Source organism: Lepisosteus platostomus, chromosome 2 (genome assembly GCF_059453375.1).
Source record: "Lepisosteus platostomus isolate fLepPlt1 chromosome 2, fLepPlt1.hap1, whole genome shotgun sequence".
NCBI lineage: Eukaryota > Metazoa > Chordata > Actinopteri > Semionotiformes > Lepisosteidae > Lepisosteus > Lepisosteus platostomus.
The window spans coordinates 1,628,362-1,645,527 of NC_142612.1; the positions used below are offsets into that span (position 1 = coordinate 1,628,362).

The 17,166-nt window shown below is 36.5% G+C and overlaps 1 protein-coding gene across 22 annotated transcripts; it reads right to left on the minus strand.

Moving 5' to 3' along the window:
• Positions 1 to 2,787: 2,787 nt before the first annotated feature.
• On the minus strand, positions 2,788 to 15,610 carry LOC148675652 (uncharacterized). 22 transcript variants are annotated; one of them, XM_088644523.1, is made up of 11 exons: positions 15,204 to 15,603; positions 13,311 to 13,595; positions 10,778 to 11,017; positions 9,923 to 10,012; positions 8,825 to 8,875; positions 7,760 to 7,843; positions 7,025 to 7,096; positions 6,617 to 6,730; positions 5,832 to 5,945; positions 5,460 to 5,573; positions 2,788 to 4,847 (listed from the first exon to the last, which is right to left on the minus strand). In XM_088644523.1, exons 1-11 carry the CDS (start codon positions 15,463 to 15,465, stop codon positions 4,834 to 4,836), a joined length of 1,440 nt encoding a protein of 479 aa, XP_088500649.1. In that variant the 5' UTR covers positions 15,466 to 15,603; the 3' UTR covers positions 2,788 to 4,833. The 22 variants fall into 22 exon arrangements, with proteins under 22 accessions (XP_088500649.1, XP_088500651.1, XP_088500648.1 ...); XM_088644525.1 differs by having other exon boundaries at positions 5,871 to 5,945; positions 6,989 to 7,096; XM_088644522.1 differs by having other exon boundaries at positions 6,989 to 7,096; positions 8,825 to 8,869; positions 15,204 to 15,601.
• Between the last annotated feature and the right edge of the window lie 1,556 nt (positions 15,611 to 17,166).

Genomic DNA, 17,166 nt, shown 5'->3' on the forward strand with positions numbered 1-17,166 from the left:
ATGCAGCAGCCCAAAAAATCTTTTGGGGGTTTTTAAAAAGGGCAAAACACTTACAGTATGATAGAAATACAAAACTGCATTGGTTCTCATAGTAAATAAGAATAATAAGTTGATTTGTATTACGACATAGAAGAACTTGACAAGTAATAACAAATATGCTTTGCTGAAAATAAACATTGTACCAATGATGTCAATAAACTATGCAGATGAGCAATTGTAGGTACCTAGGGCACTGGAAATGTTTGTGAATGCTTTTTAACAGAAGAAAATTGCAAACAACTGACCGGACACAAAGCAAAAGTTCAGAAACATTCAGATTAGGCTTGGGACTATTATACTGTAGGCATAGTGGGGATAGTCAATAATGCCAAATACAGAGCTAACAGTGTAAAATAAATAATTAAATACAGGTGTATTAAAAAGATCTCTAACCTGCATTCAGGTATTGGACATACAGTTTCTTGCAAAAGTATCCAGTAAAAGTGCAAATCCTTGCGTTTTCACATTTTGTTGCTTTAAAGCTTGCAGTCAAGACACTTTGAAATGTCAGTTGGTATTTATTATATACACAACCTACTACAGGCATCCAAAGCAAAAAAATGAAAAAGAAAGAAACAGAAAATATGAGAGAAGAATGAAAAAGTCATGATGGCATAAGGATTCCCTAAATGAAATTTATTTAGGTTTTACAAATTACCTTAACTAGCCATTGGATGAGTGGGATGTGTCAATGTGCATAAATACTGTAGTTGTTCAAATTATTTTATAATGAATGCATCTGTGTCTATAAGATCCTTATGTCAATTAGCGAATTGAAGCAACTTAGAGATAAAGCTGTGGAAAAGTACAGGCCAGAAGAAAGGAATACACAATTTCAAAACACAGAGTGCTTGCAGAGTTAAAAGGTCTGATGAGTTGTGCTACTGTAAATGAAAGGAAACATACACATTTAAAAATGAGACTACAGGTGGAACATAGCACATCTAGTACACAGGAACCCCAGAAAGCTGAATGAAGTTGCTCAGTGATCAACAGTACCATATGATGGTGAACTTTAAGAATTGCATCAGCGGTTGATTACTGTTATATTCTCACACACAGGTGATCTTAGAAAATCCCGAATTCTACTAATTCAGTTGTGAACAAATCTTAATCTACGAAGATTTGGCTTGAACCACTATTGCACAGAAAACAAAGCACCGAACAAAGCACTGTTTCAGATTAAAACACCCCCAGATACACATAGTTTCAGACCACTCTGTTGATTGGTCTCGTCATCTAGTCATGGCAAATTGAAATTCTTTGTCCAGGGCAGATTCAGTTTTAATCTTAATATACAGTATCAAAATTGTAATTCCAATTTTCACCAGCAGATGGGACAATTATGCAATGCAATACAGCGTATTGAGCCACCACCCAATATTTTTCCCAGTAAAGTACAATTTTGTAGGTATTTATATATGTGGTACAAACCACTGTTTTGAGTTTTACACAATGTTCATATTTATTTAAAACGTTTCAAGATATTACAAGAAAACTTAATTTTTTGAAGTCTATATACATTAGCACATTAATACTGCAGTCAACATGCACATCCTGACCAGGAACACAGCTTTCCTAGACATGCAAGAACAGGTCAACCTGACATTATTATTAGAAGTCTGTTTTCGTATCGACACCTCTTTGAAACGGGTGAAACACCTCACTTATTTTACAAATACCCAAATCCTCCATTCTCCTGAACCTAGGAGTGCATAATTTTTAGCATGGTACAGTATGTGAATATGGAGTCTAAAAAAATTTGCTTTCTGGATTTGCAGAATGTGAAGTATGATTCTTTTAACGTTGTCAACATGGGGGAATTCTATGAGATCAATGTATCTGGTCACTTAATATTTTTTAAATGAAATTTAAAAACATTTTTGTATCATGTTGGCCAGAAATATTTACACAGTACTCTAAATATGATCAAACTTAAGCATTGTAAGATGTAACATTTTAAATTTTTCACTTCTGTGTATCTATATACTTCATATATTCCCAAATTTCTGTCTTTTTTTGCTTGCTAATAGATTCTAATAGATTAATTAAATCAATAATTTGTAACTACTTCTCATTACATAGACTTATGTACATTCTTCAGGCTCTGTGGATCCAATTTTAAATTTATGTCTTCTCAGATGTTATCAAGACCTGTCTGTGTGTTTGACCTCCACGGCAGGATAGCTCAGTACATAACTTTTACAATCCTTAACATTGAAAAACTCTGTAATGAACAGCACCGAACATGTTTATTTGTTGTGAAAAAAAGAAGCAGCTGGCTCTGTGAAATATCTGTTTTTGTAGTGTCGGATGGCTGAGAGGAGAGATCCTGGCTCTAGAGTTTCCACTGACAAACTGTTCAGTTATGAAGTCAGTGGCTGGGAGTGGCACTTCCTTAGGAATTCTCTGGGCCAGCGCCCTCCAGTCTGTGTCTGTGCTACTTACCACTTCCTACATTACCGAGACCAGAGCATACTGCTTTTGTGTCAAGCTATGTAATACAGCAATATAATAAAAATATAGTCATGCTGATCCAGCTGCCTACTTGAACTACTCCACTTCTGCTGCGACCAGCAATACCTTCCTCTAAATCTCTTTCTAGATCTCTTCGTCGTTCCTTCTCCTCCTCCCTGGGCCACTTGCCCCTGCTCGCACTAACACTAAGTGTTACATACTGTATGTCACACAGAAGTTACTGAACATAAATTAGATTTTAAAAATCTTATTAAAATCAAAACACATACATTTTGGTTAGTCATTTTTACTAAAACATTCCTGAAACATTTTTTTTTACATTTATGTTTCCTTTCGTGGTATTGTACATTTTACTTTAGCACAATCTTGGGAACTTCGAGTGGGCTAGACCTGTCCAGGATTTCCTCAGCCTGTGGCCCAAGAGCAGATCTTGCCGTCTTGAAGAGGTATGCAACTCATCCAGTTAAGGCCAGCTCTTCTGCAAACAGCTGTGGGATTTTCAGTGCGTTGATTAATGGCTCTGTCAGGAGACTACACACAGGTCCTCATTCTCCCTGTGTGGTGCAGGGATTGTGGCACAATGTATTAACAAATGCTGTATCCCACATCTTCTGAAGTACTGCTTGATCGTTTCTATTACAACGGTAGGTTATTGAAGTTTGAATAACTTTAAAGTACAAATAGAAAAAAACATCTCAAGGGTAATAATTAGCTAAGACCACGTGGCTATCAGTTTAGGAATATTGGTTTCCTTTTATGAAGTTTATAGTTTACTTTCTCTCTGCATTTTTCCATTTCAGAATTTGCTTTCTACTGTAGTTATATTTTTTGACTCTGAAATGATGTGATGTGGCAGTTGTGCGCAGGATATTATTAACATTTTATGTAGTCATACACTCCTGAAACAGTCCTGAAACATCATATTGTGCAAGTCTCATGTCCTTTTTGAAGGCATTTTAACAAACTATTTGATGTTAACTCAAAATATGAGTGTATTACAGGCAAAATACAATATCTGTAATTTATATACCTGCCTTAATTTGTTTTCTTTTGTGACGTACAAAGGTAATTTACACTCACAAAAACCTTTGAGACAAATAGCTCTAAAAAGGTTTGTAATGATGCATTAGAGGGTCAGTTTAAAGAGAGGAAACTACAGTATAGCACTGTATAAACATTAGTCCCAAATACAAAATTCCTTCTATCATTCTCCTTGAATTTTACTTACTGAAATTAATACTGAAATATTGGTGGATTTGTTCAGTCTTTGTAAGAGTTTTGGCAAAATATGTACATTTATTGTAGATAATGTAGAATTTGAAAGACTCCAAATTAAAGAACAGTTTATGTTTTGTTAATTACCAGTCTTACATAATTTTCATATGAGCCACTTGCCAAAGTTATCATCCTTTCCAAAACTTAAATAATAAGTTAGATAAGTTAAACAAAATATTAGCTGCTATCTTCTCAACAAGCTAGCTGACCTGCTCTGCATGTAAGGAAGGGTTATGTCCTGATGACACGGAAGGAATGAATATATATATTTCCACTCTACAGCATAGAGATTTGTTATTGCAACAGATGTATCACACAAAATAAATCATAGCCTCATAACATTAAAATAATAAAAACATGCAGCTAAAAATTCAACACTCACTCTTCAACAAGCATTTTAAGGTACAGAAAAGTTACTAACACAGATTATTCATTTGTTCTTCAGGTGAATGACAGTCACATGTCTTTCAGTACCACTGTATCCGGTTCAGTTCATGTCCTGTGCAATGAGCTTACAACTCCATTCAATCCTTAAGCAGTGTTGAGAACTGACATAAAAGTGATGTTTCACTACAGTGATATTAGTGCTGTGTCTCCTTAATTCAGCCACACTTGAGAAATAGAGTTTTCAAACTTTTGCATCAACATACATTGATAAACATATTTTAAGGAACTTAAAATGATAAAGCATCAAAGTGGTGATGCTGCAGAATGGCTCTCACTTGTCTAATTACTACACAAAACTGGAACTAGACAACGACATATACGGAATGCCGCCAGGTTTCCAAATAAAACTAATCAGTTCTGTTGCCACTCTTTTTCTACAACATCAAGTCACATGTTTTGTTTTGTCTTCAAAGAATTCTACTTTCTCCGAAGATAACATATTGCATGTATTTATATCATCTCTTTGGATGGAGCTTAATGATATCTTTCCAGTAAGATTTTTTTCTCCATAGGCACTGCTACTGCAGTCCTCTACATATGGTATATCAAGTGTCCTCAGGCCAGAATTCCATCTTCATCAGAAAGGAAATAATATTATGGAACATCATCTGTGTGAACAAAATTGTAATAAAAAGTTAAAAACTTCAAAACTGCATGTGACACCAGAACAAATCTGAAAATACCTGAATAATCAAACAACTTGCATTCTCATATCATAACACTTGCATACAGTGCCAAAAACAGATTCATGAATGCCCAATATCATTATGGGAATTACAACAATTACAATTAGGTGGTTAAATAATTAGATAACAGGCAGCCCAGTCCTATATACCGTCCAGAAGCTTAGCGAGTTTGGCTTTCACCATAAAGATTAGTGGAAATGGATCATGCCACAATCAAAAGTAATTTCAGAAGATCTCAGAAAAAATGTAGTTGATTCTTAAACGTTTTGTGAAGGTCACAAAATCGCTTATAAAAACAAAAAATAAACAAAATGCCTCTTCATTTTGTTCTTGAGTACAAGTACAAATTTCAAACAATTTTTTTTCTTGACAAGTAATTTACTAAAATTCATTACTTGTCGTTACTTGTGATTGTGATCGTTTTTTATTATAGTTTTGACAAAATATCTACATTTATTATAGATAATGTAGAATTAGAAAGATCTGAAAGTAAAGAAAGGTTAATGTAAAGAAAAGTATTTATCATCTATTTACCTGCTTCTGATGTGTTCTGGGTGTCTTCAGGTTGCTTCAGGGTTGCTTCATCTGATGTGCTGGAGATTCTTTTACTCTCAGGCTCTTCATTCTGCTTTTTATCAGGTGTTTCATCTACATTAATTTAAAAAGGCTGGTTATTCTAGTACAGATTTAACTTTAGATTTGAACTATCAAAGCAAGATAAACAAAAAAAGCTATAAGAGCAATACAACAAGGTTGTAATGTGAAATACGTTATACGGTAAATGTGAAGAATTGCTCATCACATAGCACTACCGGCTGTAGCTTATAAACCCAGCTCAAAGGAGAGGTTAGTTTCTTATTCAAGAGGATGGTTTAATATTATTATTCCGTTATTATTAGTTATTACCTTCTGATGGGACAGGCTTATCTCTGATTGTTTTCCCACCTTCTGAATTCTCTGTTATTTTTTCAGTCTCCAATTCATTGTCCACATCTGAAGCACCATTTTTTGCTGCAGGATCTTAGTAAAAAGAAAATAGTATTTCTGAGAAAGTCTGATTTTAAAGGTTCATAAAATAAAGAGATTCATAAAATAAGGAAAACAGTTGTAAGTCTGTTTCTGTCACTTTCGCTGATATCTTGGATTCAGATTTCAACCAGTGCTACATGAGCACAGGATCTAGGGTTAGAAAAACGACCTCGCTAGGTTAAGAAAAAACACAAAACTTTGACTTTAGTCTGGGTGATGACTGTGTTCTTCATGGCTAAACTACGCTTGTGTGATATATTAAAGGGTGGTAGGCTTTTGCCCATGGAATCTGTTTCCCCAAGTGACACCTGAGACCAAAACGTACACTCATACTGTAATTATACTCTCATTCAAACTACAGATATACCATTATAAGGAGCCTACGTTTAAGAGGAAGTTTAACCCTGAGCCTTGCTTCAGTTTTAACCTAGAGCAATTTACAAAATGGTAAGCACATAAAACTGATAAAATGAAAAGAAAAACTGAATAAAGTCAATTTACCAAATTTACAATCATTTCTGCACTACTGTCTTAAGACAAAAAATTCCAGTTCACAAAAATCCACTTAATTTGGTTCTAGACAAGTTAAGAACCATATTTAATTAATCAATTTCCCTACAGGATTAATAAAGTATTATCTATCTATCTTATCATCTATTAACCTGCTTCTGATGTGTTCTGGGTGTCTTCAGGTTGCTTCAGGGTTTCATCATCTGATGTGCTGGGGATTCTTTCACTCTCAGGCTCTTCATTCTGTTTTTTATCAGGTGTTTCATCTACATTAATTTAAAAAGGCTGGTTATTCTAGTAAAGATTTAACTTTAGATTGAAACTATTAAAGCAAGATAAACAACAAAAGATATAAGAGCAATACAACAAGGTTGTAATGTGAAATACGTTATACGGTAAATGTGAAGAATTGCTCGTCACATAGCACTACCGGCTGTAGCTTATAAACCCAGCTCAAAGGAGAGGTTAATTTCTTATTCAAGAGGATGGTTTAATATTATTATTCCGTTATTATTAGTTATTACCTTCTGATGGGACAGGCTTATCTATGATTGTCCCTCCTTCTGAATTCTCTGTTATTTTTTCAGTCTCCAATTCATTGTCCACATCTGAAGCACCTTTAGCTGCAGGATCTTAGTAAAAAGAAAATAGTATTTCTAAGAAAGTTTGATTTTAAAGGTTCATAAAATAAAGAGATTCATAAAATAAGGAAAACAGTTGTAAGTCTGTTTCTGTCACTTTCGCTGATATCTTGGATTCAGATATCAACCAGTGCTACATGAGCACAGGATCTAGGGTTAGAAAAACGACCTCACTAGGTTTAGAAAAAACACAAAACTTTGCCTTTAGTCTGGGTGATGACGGTGTTCTTCATGGCTAAACTACGCTTGTGTGATATATTAAAGGGTGGTAGGCTTTTGCCCATGGAATCTGTTTCCCCAAGTGACACCTGAGACCAAAACGTACACTCATACTATAATTATACTCTCATTCAAACTACAGATATACCATTATAAGGAGCCTACGTTTAAGAGGAAGTTTAACCCTGAGCCTTGCTTCAGTTTTAACCTAGAGCAATTTACAAAATGGTAAGCACATAAAACTGAAAAAAAAAACTGAAAAAAGTCAATTTACCAAATTTACAATCATTTCTGCACTACTGTCTTAAGACAAAAAATTCCAGTTCACAAAAATCCACTTCATTTGGTTCTAGACAAGTAAAGAACCATATTTAATTAATCAATTTCCCTACGGGATTAATAAAGTATTATCTATCTATCTTATCATCTATTAACCTGCTTCTGATGTGTTCTGGGTGTCTTCAGGTTGCTTCAGGGTTTCATCATCTGATGTGCTGGGGATTCTTTTACTCTCAGGCTCTGCAATTTCACAAAATGGTAAGCAAATAAAACTGAAAAATGATAATTACTTAGTTGTTCGCCTTAGCAATCTTTTGCATTTTACTGCTAACATTTCTTTAAAACACTAAAATGTTGCTAATTAAAAAACAACTTTTTACTAAGCATCATACCAGCTAAATTTCATTTAAAAATTTAGCACTTAGAAGTCAGATTTATATCCACATCTTTGATTTTTTAACTGTTTTAATGTTTAATGCAACTGTGTAAAATTTGCTTTTATAACAATTTCTTCTTGTTGTGACTGTAGTCCCTCCTCCTTAAGGGCGCTCCAGCTCGTTCACTTTTGAGTTGATTTTTATGCACCTGCTCCCTGTTCCTGCCTCCCTGTAAAAGCCAGACGCCCACTCTGTTCTTGGCTCTGCATTGGTTCCTGTACCTCTGGATCTGGAGCGCCTGGTCCCGCTTCCCCCTTGTTCCCCCCGACCCTCCACTGGATCCTGCTCTGGTTTTTAATCCTGTTTGTCTTCGTCTCGGATGGAACGCCCGGCTTTGGATTTTTGCCCCGTCTTGGATTTCCCTTTGGACTCTGTTTTGGATTGTTTGCCCCGGACTCACCCCCTTGAACACCTACGCACTATGGACACGCCCCCTGTTTTCATTCCTGACCCCTACATGCTTTTTTTCCCTGTGTTTTCCTCACTCATTCCCGGATTGTGTCGTCTGCATAGGATCCCAAAAGAACGCTTCCATTACACTTCTCAATAAACTCTGAATCCGAGTGAGATTTATGCCCTTGATCAACAGGTAATTTTAAATCATTAAAAAAATGACCTCCAATATTGTTTCCTAATTGTTGTTCTTATGGCTGAATAGCCTATTTATTCCTCTTGCAATTGTTGATACACTGTAGTTCACGTTTCTTAGGACAAAATTTTGGTGAGCTTAATTATTATTTTTTTAAAGTTTTGCACAACAGGAAAATATTTAATTTGTAAATACCTGTAGATGCCTCTGATGACAGCACACCCATATATTGTTTAGTATCTGCCACTGAAACACAAATGACAAACTTCAACAAGAGCAGTTCACTTATATTCATCACCTATCCCTCCACTTCCTTACTGCTTTATCCAATACGGGGTCATGAAGGCAGTTGGAGCCTACCCTGGCATGCAACAGGCACACAGCAGGATACACCCTGGACAAGAAGCCACTCCGCTGCAGGGCACACACAGACACCCACACTCACAGCAGGGCCAATCGAATGTCAACACAGGGAGGACATACAAACTCCACACAGACAGCACCCCAGGAATTCAACCCAGGGCCCCAGTGCTGTGAGGCAGCAATGCTCACCACTTCTGCACTGCCCTATTACTCATCAGGATTTTACACAATCAAAATGCTAGTTTTCCAAACATTTCAACAAATGCGCCTCAAAACTTTCACACACAAAAAAACATTTCCCTCAAGAAGCAGTTTGCATCTGCATTTCTGTGCCATATTTTTGTTTTACTTTTTGGATACAGCTATGCTATGACTTTCTGAGGTGTCCTCTGTTGATTGTGATGTTGCCTTCATAAGACCTTCCTTAATATCATAAAATGATTTGTCTTTTTTATATTCTCTGTCTTAAACTGAAATTAAGTAAACACCCTAACTAAATAATACTACAGATTTTTTTGGGATCTTGGTTATTTGTGGACTGGATTCATCCATCCATTCTCTAACCCTTTCTTCCAATTCAGGCTTGTGGGGTGGCCTGCACACGGCAGGATTCAACACACACTCACACCAGGGCCAATCTTTCCACAAGACAATTAACCTACAGTACCAGTATGTTTCTGGACTTTGGGAAGAAATCAGAGCACCCAGAGGAAACCCACGCAAACAAGGGGAGAACATTCAAACTCCACACAGACAGCACCGGGGTCTGGGATTCAACCCAGGCCGCAGTGTTGCTAGGCAGCAACACTAACCACTGCACCCTAGCCTTAAACACTGAGTGGAGAATTGGTGAAATGAATAACATGGCAATTTTTTCATTAATACTTTGCTTACACTTGTTGTATATGACAGATGACAACACACCCTTACCTCCGTTTCTTCCATATTTCACGGCAAAAGACAAAAGGGTAATGAGTAACATTACTACTGGCAGAATAAGGATTAAATGCATACGTCCTCCTAAAAAATATAAATGATTATAATGATATAAACACAATGATTTTTCATACATTTTCACCATGATACACAACATATTAACATTTTCCTTGATTATACACAAAATGATAATTTTCCACTGCCAAAGTGAAAAATTGCCAAGAACGGTCGTTATGAAGACCATTAAACGTCACGCTGATGGAGTAATCAGTCGGACCACCAGTTTGAATAACACTGCCATTAAGAAAGGTGTTGTCTCGGCAACCGGCTCTTCCTTGGCAAGGTCTGTGGCCGGACACAAAGAGGGACAACGCCCTGGACAGGACAGGAGCCCACAGCAGGAAACACTCACAAGCAAGCAAAGGAGATTCCAAAGCCTCACCCGAGTCACGGTTCTATTAATGATTAACATGAACATATTTAAAATAGGAAGCATTTACAATAAAAAGGATTTATAAAGGATTTTATAAATTTATAAAAGCAACATTTCTTCAAAGATGGAAAAAAGATTCCGTATGAAAGAACCTTTAAAAATGTTCAGCTTTTTTCATTTGAAATATATGTTTTCAACAATGTTATCGGAGTCTTACTTAATATGGCCATTTTTTTGCAAATATTTTAACTAAATATAATACTTGAAAATATAAAAGGAGGGACACTGGTTGTGTCAAAATATCACAATGTAGTTTGATTGTGATACTAATTACATGATTATTTCAAATTTGACTGCAATCAGGGGGAAAGGGTCTTTATAAAACTGAATCACAGTGACATTTTTGATTGTCTAACCTGACGGGGGTTCTATGACAAAGGGCTCGCTCTCCTCTTCACTCTTGGGGTTTCTAACTTTACAAACGTATTCAAGGTTTTCATTTCTCCAAATCAGCAGCCTCTCAGCGGTGTTGCTCCATGAACCAACCCGTCCATTGATGCTCCAGCTGTATTCTCTAACGGTACTGTCGCCCTCACAGGATAAACTGCACTGGGTTTCATTGCACTTAGCAGTTATATTTGGTTTGGAGACCGGCCCTGTAATGAAAACACTGATTAACATCAATTAACATTTTTAGATAAAAAAATATATGAAATTCTGAATAAAATGCAATCTGGTTTCCACCTTCTGTACCTTAGTGAAAAGCACAAAAAGCCTGTGAGCTTTCTCCAGTTTACATCCTATGTCCACCCATCATCACAAAGCCTCTAATTCATGATTGGGGTCTTGACAAACGACTGTATGTCCATGGCAGGTATCCACAAGACACAGGTACAGGACCGCCAGGACAATTTAGAGACACCAGTTAACTTGGCCAGCATGCCTGTGGGAGGTGAATGGCATACTGGCTAAGAATGGCACCTGGAGAAAACCCACACGGACATGTGGAGGACATGCTCACTCTGAGACAACACCACTGCCACACCTCCACACAGTCCTACTTCCTACTGCGTGCATGGAGCAGAACTGTATTTCCCCACTATTCTGTTTGCAGGCCGTACATTCTACAGGAAGACCACAAAAGGTTTCTGACTGGTTTTTCTTCCAGGTCACAGGCACTCTTGGTAGGTCCAAACCTCAGCAGCTGCTGTGAACTAAAGACTATAGACCTGGTCCCATCTGAGCCGGAGATGGGAACTGGGGATTGAGTCCATGTCTGCTGTTTGGATTTTAAAGAGATCCTTCTTTACAGTTTTATTCTTCTTCCATCTTACATTTTGCCTCGGATTTTGTTTCTGCTTGCCGTTTTTGTTTGTAACTAGGGAATGTAATGTAACTGAAAATAAAATGTAACTAAGGAAATGTCGGTAGTTTGCAGAAGGTCCATTTGCTACAAGGGCTCTACCGTATGCTCGTTGGGGTTCTCTCTCCTCTGTTATTCTTATTTACCCTAGTTTTGGAATGACTAGGGCTTGAACTCAAGGAGCTGAACAAGGTAGCATTTCCTATGACAGGCTCTGATTGTGAATCAGTAGCAAAAAATACTAAGGGGTAAAAATCTCAATTTCAGTGGTGAAGTTTCCACAGGGTTTCACCTAACACACCGGGTATTTGAGAAATATAATTGCAAACGTTTTCAAGTATACACACGGAAACTTATGTTCCATGTGTGTCCTTTCATCTCTTGAAAACGGAGCCGAATACTCCACCCTTTCTAGCTGCGGTCACTGAGTTAGTCACAGACAACCCAAGAATCAGAAAGGACAAAACTTTTGCTGACTTAAGCATCAACCTTGTCATCATTCATTCTAACCTTTTCAAGTTCCCTTAGAAGTTCCTAGTTCCTATTGAAGGAGGCTAACTTCAGCACAATTTTAACAGTACCAAAATGTTCAGTATTTATAACCAATTACCAGCTTGGCTGAAATTCTCCATATTACATTTGAATTAATATTTTGTGTTCGTCTTTAAAAATCACCAAAGCTTTCCCAGTAAAAAATCAGGAAAAAATTCTGTAACTGAGACAGTACTTTTGACATGTTCAGTAAAAGTTGCAAGAAGTTCTGAAGGCTTGCAATCAAGTCACTACACACTTTAACAGGGTGAGTGAATAGCAAATCCAGGGCTTCAACGTACAGTACCCAGGGGAAACTAAAAAACAAACTTAGAGGCAGTTTGAATTTAGAGAACAAACAGTGGTCCATTTGACCATGTAACTGGCCCAAAGGACTTTAAAGTGCAGGATGTGGGGAGTGTTTTCAGGTATGAAAATTAACATAGCAGCCTTTCAGGTGCAAAATTTAAAAAGCTTTGGTTGTCGAAGAAATCTGCCAGTTTCCATTCAAATGGTGCTGTGTTTCATGAGGATAGACTGAAAGGGTTAAAAGGGTTTTGGAGTATACAGGTCAGGCTGCCATCTTGGTTCACACAGGACTCTCATTGTGTCAGAAATATAACAGATTATCTGTCTCAGTGTGCTGTCACTCTTTTTGCAGTATAAAATTATAACCCATCTTCATACTTCATTTCTAACAGTTTCTGAGTGAAAACAAGGTGCACTCTGAGGGTTATACACCCTATACACACCACACAAATGATTAAGCACTTTCTGTATTCAATGGTATTGTTTAGGAAACAATTTAATAACAGCTACTAAAACATGAAGCACTTTGGCTCTACATGGTTCTACATTAGACCATTTTCATAACAATGTCAAATATACAGTATATGGAAAGCCATTAAACATGCTACAAATGAGCACTGGATCCAACTGTACTGGCTGTGCTTGTTATGCCTCTATATATTAATTAGTATTTTGTTAATTATTTAGAAGTGTTGTTTTATGAAACTACACAAATGTGATAGATAGCAAAAGTACGAAATACTTACTGATTACTTCAATAGAGAACTGTTGCGTCTGCATTTTTCCATTCATGTGCATTTCAACAGTATAACCACCAGAATCTTTCTCTGTTAAGTTTTCAATGGAAAGAGTTGCATTTTTTTCAAGATGTGTTCGTCCTTTAAAAGGAGGATAATAATCTGGTTTATCTGTTAAGGAATCCCATTCAGCAACCTTATTAACTCCGAAGTGCCATATGACCTCTTGAAATGACCCACTTAAACTTGGAGATATCTGAACGTGGCCATTTAATAATTCATAGATGATTTTATCTAAAAGAAAAAAAATAGTTGTTATTATTACTCTTTGTCTCCTGATTGTCATCTCTATTGCATCATCACAGCCATGTTCTCCAGCACTTGTGAGCTGCCTGTTGTCTGAGGCCCCTGAGAGCCACTTTCCCCAGGTCAGGGCTTACTCCACTGTGGGCACAGTGGGGCAAAGGGCCTCAGACCAGTGTGGACTCCCCACATGCTGGTATGAGGGCTCCAGATTAGTACTGTAGGTTTACAAATGATCATTGCACAGCGAGAGAATATAAAAATAATCTGAAAAAACAAAAATGAAAATGACCAAATTTGGATTATTTAAATTACACGATTCATTGGTTTGCATACAATATAATAATAATAATAATAATAATAATAATAATAATAATAATAATAATAATTGCTTACACTTATATAGTGCTTTTCTGGACACTCCACTCAAAGTGCTTTACAGGTAATGGGGACTCCCCTCCATGTAGAAATAAAACATTACAGGCAAGTACAGATATTCAAAACTATTTTGTATAAAGATTCCTACCAGTTCAAGACAGGTAAAATACTTGCGGATTGGAATGAGATCTGATAATATCAGTAATTCTCCTTCCACATTCAACTACCTGTATATATTGTGTTGCTGCAACAGAATATAAGAACATAAACTTTCTAGCAAACACTAAGTACATCAAGGACCTCAGCACATAAAACCCACAGAATTTAACATAACATCATGAATTGTATTATCAAGATTTCAACTAGTGCTAAACTGTAATATTGTAAATACCACAATGATTAAATTATTTTTAAATGAGAAATAATAATCACTTTAAAACTAAATTTACCTTTACCACAGATGTACATCTATGTTTTGTTTTCTCGCCTAAAGATACGATATCTATATTTTTCCACAAAATGTTAATTATGCTTAATATAATAACATTGTAAGTATTGGAGTCTTCCAAAGTTGTTTCTCCTTGAGACAAGAGAATATTTATTGCTTGATTATTTCGTGTCAGAGACAAATGAATTAGGTTATTTTTCGATTATTATTAGGTTATAGTGCCTTTATTGTTTTAAGTATAATAAACTTAAGAGTTATAATCAAGATCCTAGTAAACTGTTTAGACGCGTTCAAGCTTTTGTACCATGTGTTGAATGAAGGGCATGTTAAAAATGGATATTTCAGGAAGTGCAATAATAACAGCTTCTCTGATTTTCTTTTCACCTCGAATAATGTGTGGAGCAATTTTATGTCTTTACCACATTCGCATTACACCCGTTGCAACATTTTAACTGTTCATTTCATGTACATGTTATTCATGCTGATATTCGGTTGTTGAAATCTACTACGCCGTGGAGCTTAATGACGCGCCGCCTTGCAATGAAGGATCCAGATCTCAGAAGGCCCGTTCATGTCCAGTCTCATCCAAAACTTTCATCTTCAAGGTACGGTAAGAGATATACTGTACATCATCTCAGCTGGTCCACGAATGAGAAATAAAGGCAATCAACTCTTTGTACTACATTATTCCTAAAGGTTTGTTCATTTTTCTTACCTCGGCTACGAGAAGACACTATAAACCTGATTTATTTTTAATTTCTTGTGAGACATACCTGTTCTGGCGCTACTGGTCTGCTGCAGCACGACAGGTAGAAGAATAAAGAGGCCAGCGTTTATTTGCATTTCTCTACCTTTACATAATTTAAGTAAAAAGAAAAGACTAGTGTAACAAGCGTCTACAGATCCCCGGGCGAGGCTGAATTGAAAGTGAAAGTAAGAAGTCCGTTTCCTGTTTTTTCCCCTCCTCAAATTCGCTGGAACATAAATAAAAAGAAATTTTAAAAGCAAAAGTGAAAAAAAACAACAAATTTCCATACAATTCGTATTCAGAAAAACTAAAATCAATCACAGTACTCAATATCGTAAGTAAACGTATGATTGTAATCATACTGTACATTTAGGTTTAATTTATTTGTGTTACTTTTTCGCCATCTAGAGATAAAATACACTGCTACACTTCCTTAATTTATAAGACTAATAATCGTCAATTGCATTAACCAGCAAGCACAGACAAATATATATATATATTATTAATTAGTTCAGTAAATGTAGGGTAATCGCACATATTGTAGCGATCCTTTATATCTCTTGAAGTCTTCCCGGCAGGTGTAGTAGTAGAAATCAGGACAGCATGGCTGAATCCTCACACAAGTTTATTGCCCATTGTAATTAACAGGTGCGTGCAAGTCTCTACAGTTGGTAGCAGTTACAGTAGTTGCCTATATACTGTATAGTGGATGTACAGGAGAAAATGACTTAGTTATTTCTAAACATCGTACACCTTTTGTTTGTTATAACAAGCCGTTAAATAATCCAGTCCATTCATTTTTTAAATTATGCCAGTATACATAAATTACATAATATACATGCAGATAGATACTGTATAAGTCTCCCAGGAAAGTAACTATTTTTCTTTTTTACAGAACTCTGATTCTCTGATTATAGTAGTGAGCTGTTCACCACATTCTAGCCATGAAAAACTGTAGAAAAAAATGATGAATGGTGTCCCTTACCTTCCAACCACATGCTGCCTGCGTGTGTGTCTCTCAACTATCCTCGAGGGCCCTGTGATCAACAGACTTATAGTCTCATCTTGTGCCCTGTGTCTCCTGGTTAGGCTCTTGATTTCCGCAATCATTACCATATGATTAAATTACTTATAACTAATTAACACTGGACTCGTGAGTGCTTTATACAGGACTTGGCATCATCATTATAACTAAAGTATTCTTAGAAAGAGCTACAAAGCAAACAACACACCCTCCTTGTCCACTTTGCTATCTGTAATATTACACTGAAAGTCTAACAAGTCATTATTGTTTTTTCTCCTTTATCCCAACTGCTTAAACATACTGTAGCTGCTACTAGTCTGGTAACACTCACCATGATCATTCAAAGGTATCAATGCATTCATTATGTTCTGCTTTTCAATTTGATAGATGGCCAAGAATCATCCAAACAAAATAACTTCTCTGTACAATACATTTTAAAAAACAGTTCAAATGCGGACACACTTGATCCTGAAAAACTGTCGATTTGCAGTGTCTGTAGTATCTTTATGAGAGTGAATGGTGAGGGAGGAGGGACATCAGGTCATGTCCACCGAATGTTGTTTTGCAAGTGCCGCATGATCAGTGCCCACAATCCTCGTCAGGTCCTCCAAAACCTTTGTCTGTTGCCAGATGGACAGAGGAGAATCTCCCATTTCCTTCCTCCATTGATCCGTAAAAGATTCTCTTGGATTCTACCCTGCAGTTCCAAAGCTGTACATACTGCACAGTAGGGTGCTCTTCAGCAGAACCTTCTCCTCGTGTGATGCCCGTTCTGATTGCTCTTGTTGCTCCTCTCTGGTTATGAAATACCACTTGGGTAAGACATTAATACTCAAATCTTAAACACTGATCAGGAAGACAAAAACTCAACTGAAATCTATTGTCCTATGTGCTAATTGTCAGTTTATGGCTTTTATTAAAAAAATGAACATTTATTAGTGATGTGAGGGTTTTAATTTACTGT

Bases quoted from the DNA above. Each gene is read 5' to 3' on its own strand.
- LOC148675652 (XM_088644521.1), bottom strand. From the start codon at position 15,465: ATGGAAATTTGTTGTTTTTTTTCACTTTTGCTTTTAAAATTTCTTTTT. The intron at 7,844-8,824 runs GTATTTACAAAT...GTGAAATTGCAG, and splicing joins GTCATCAGAGGCATCTACAG to AGCCTGAGAGTAAAAGAATC. The intron at 5,946-6,616 runs GTTAATAGATGA...CTTTTTACTAAG, and splicing joins CCAGAACACATCAGAAGCAG to ATCCTGCAGCAAAAAATGGT.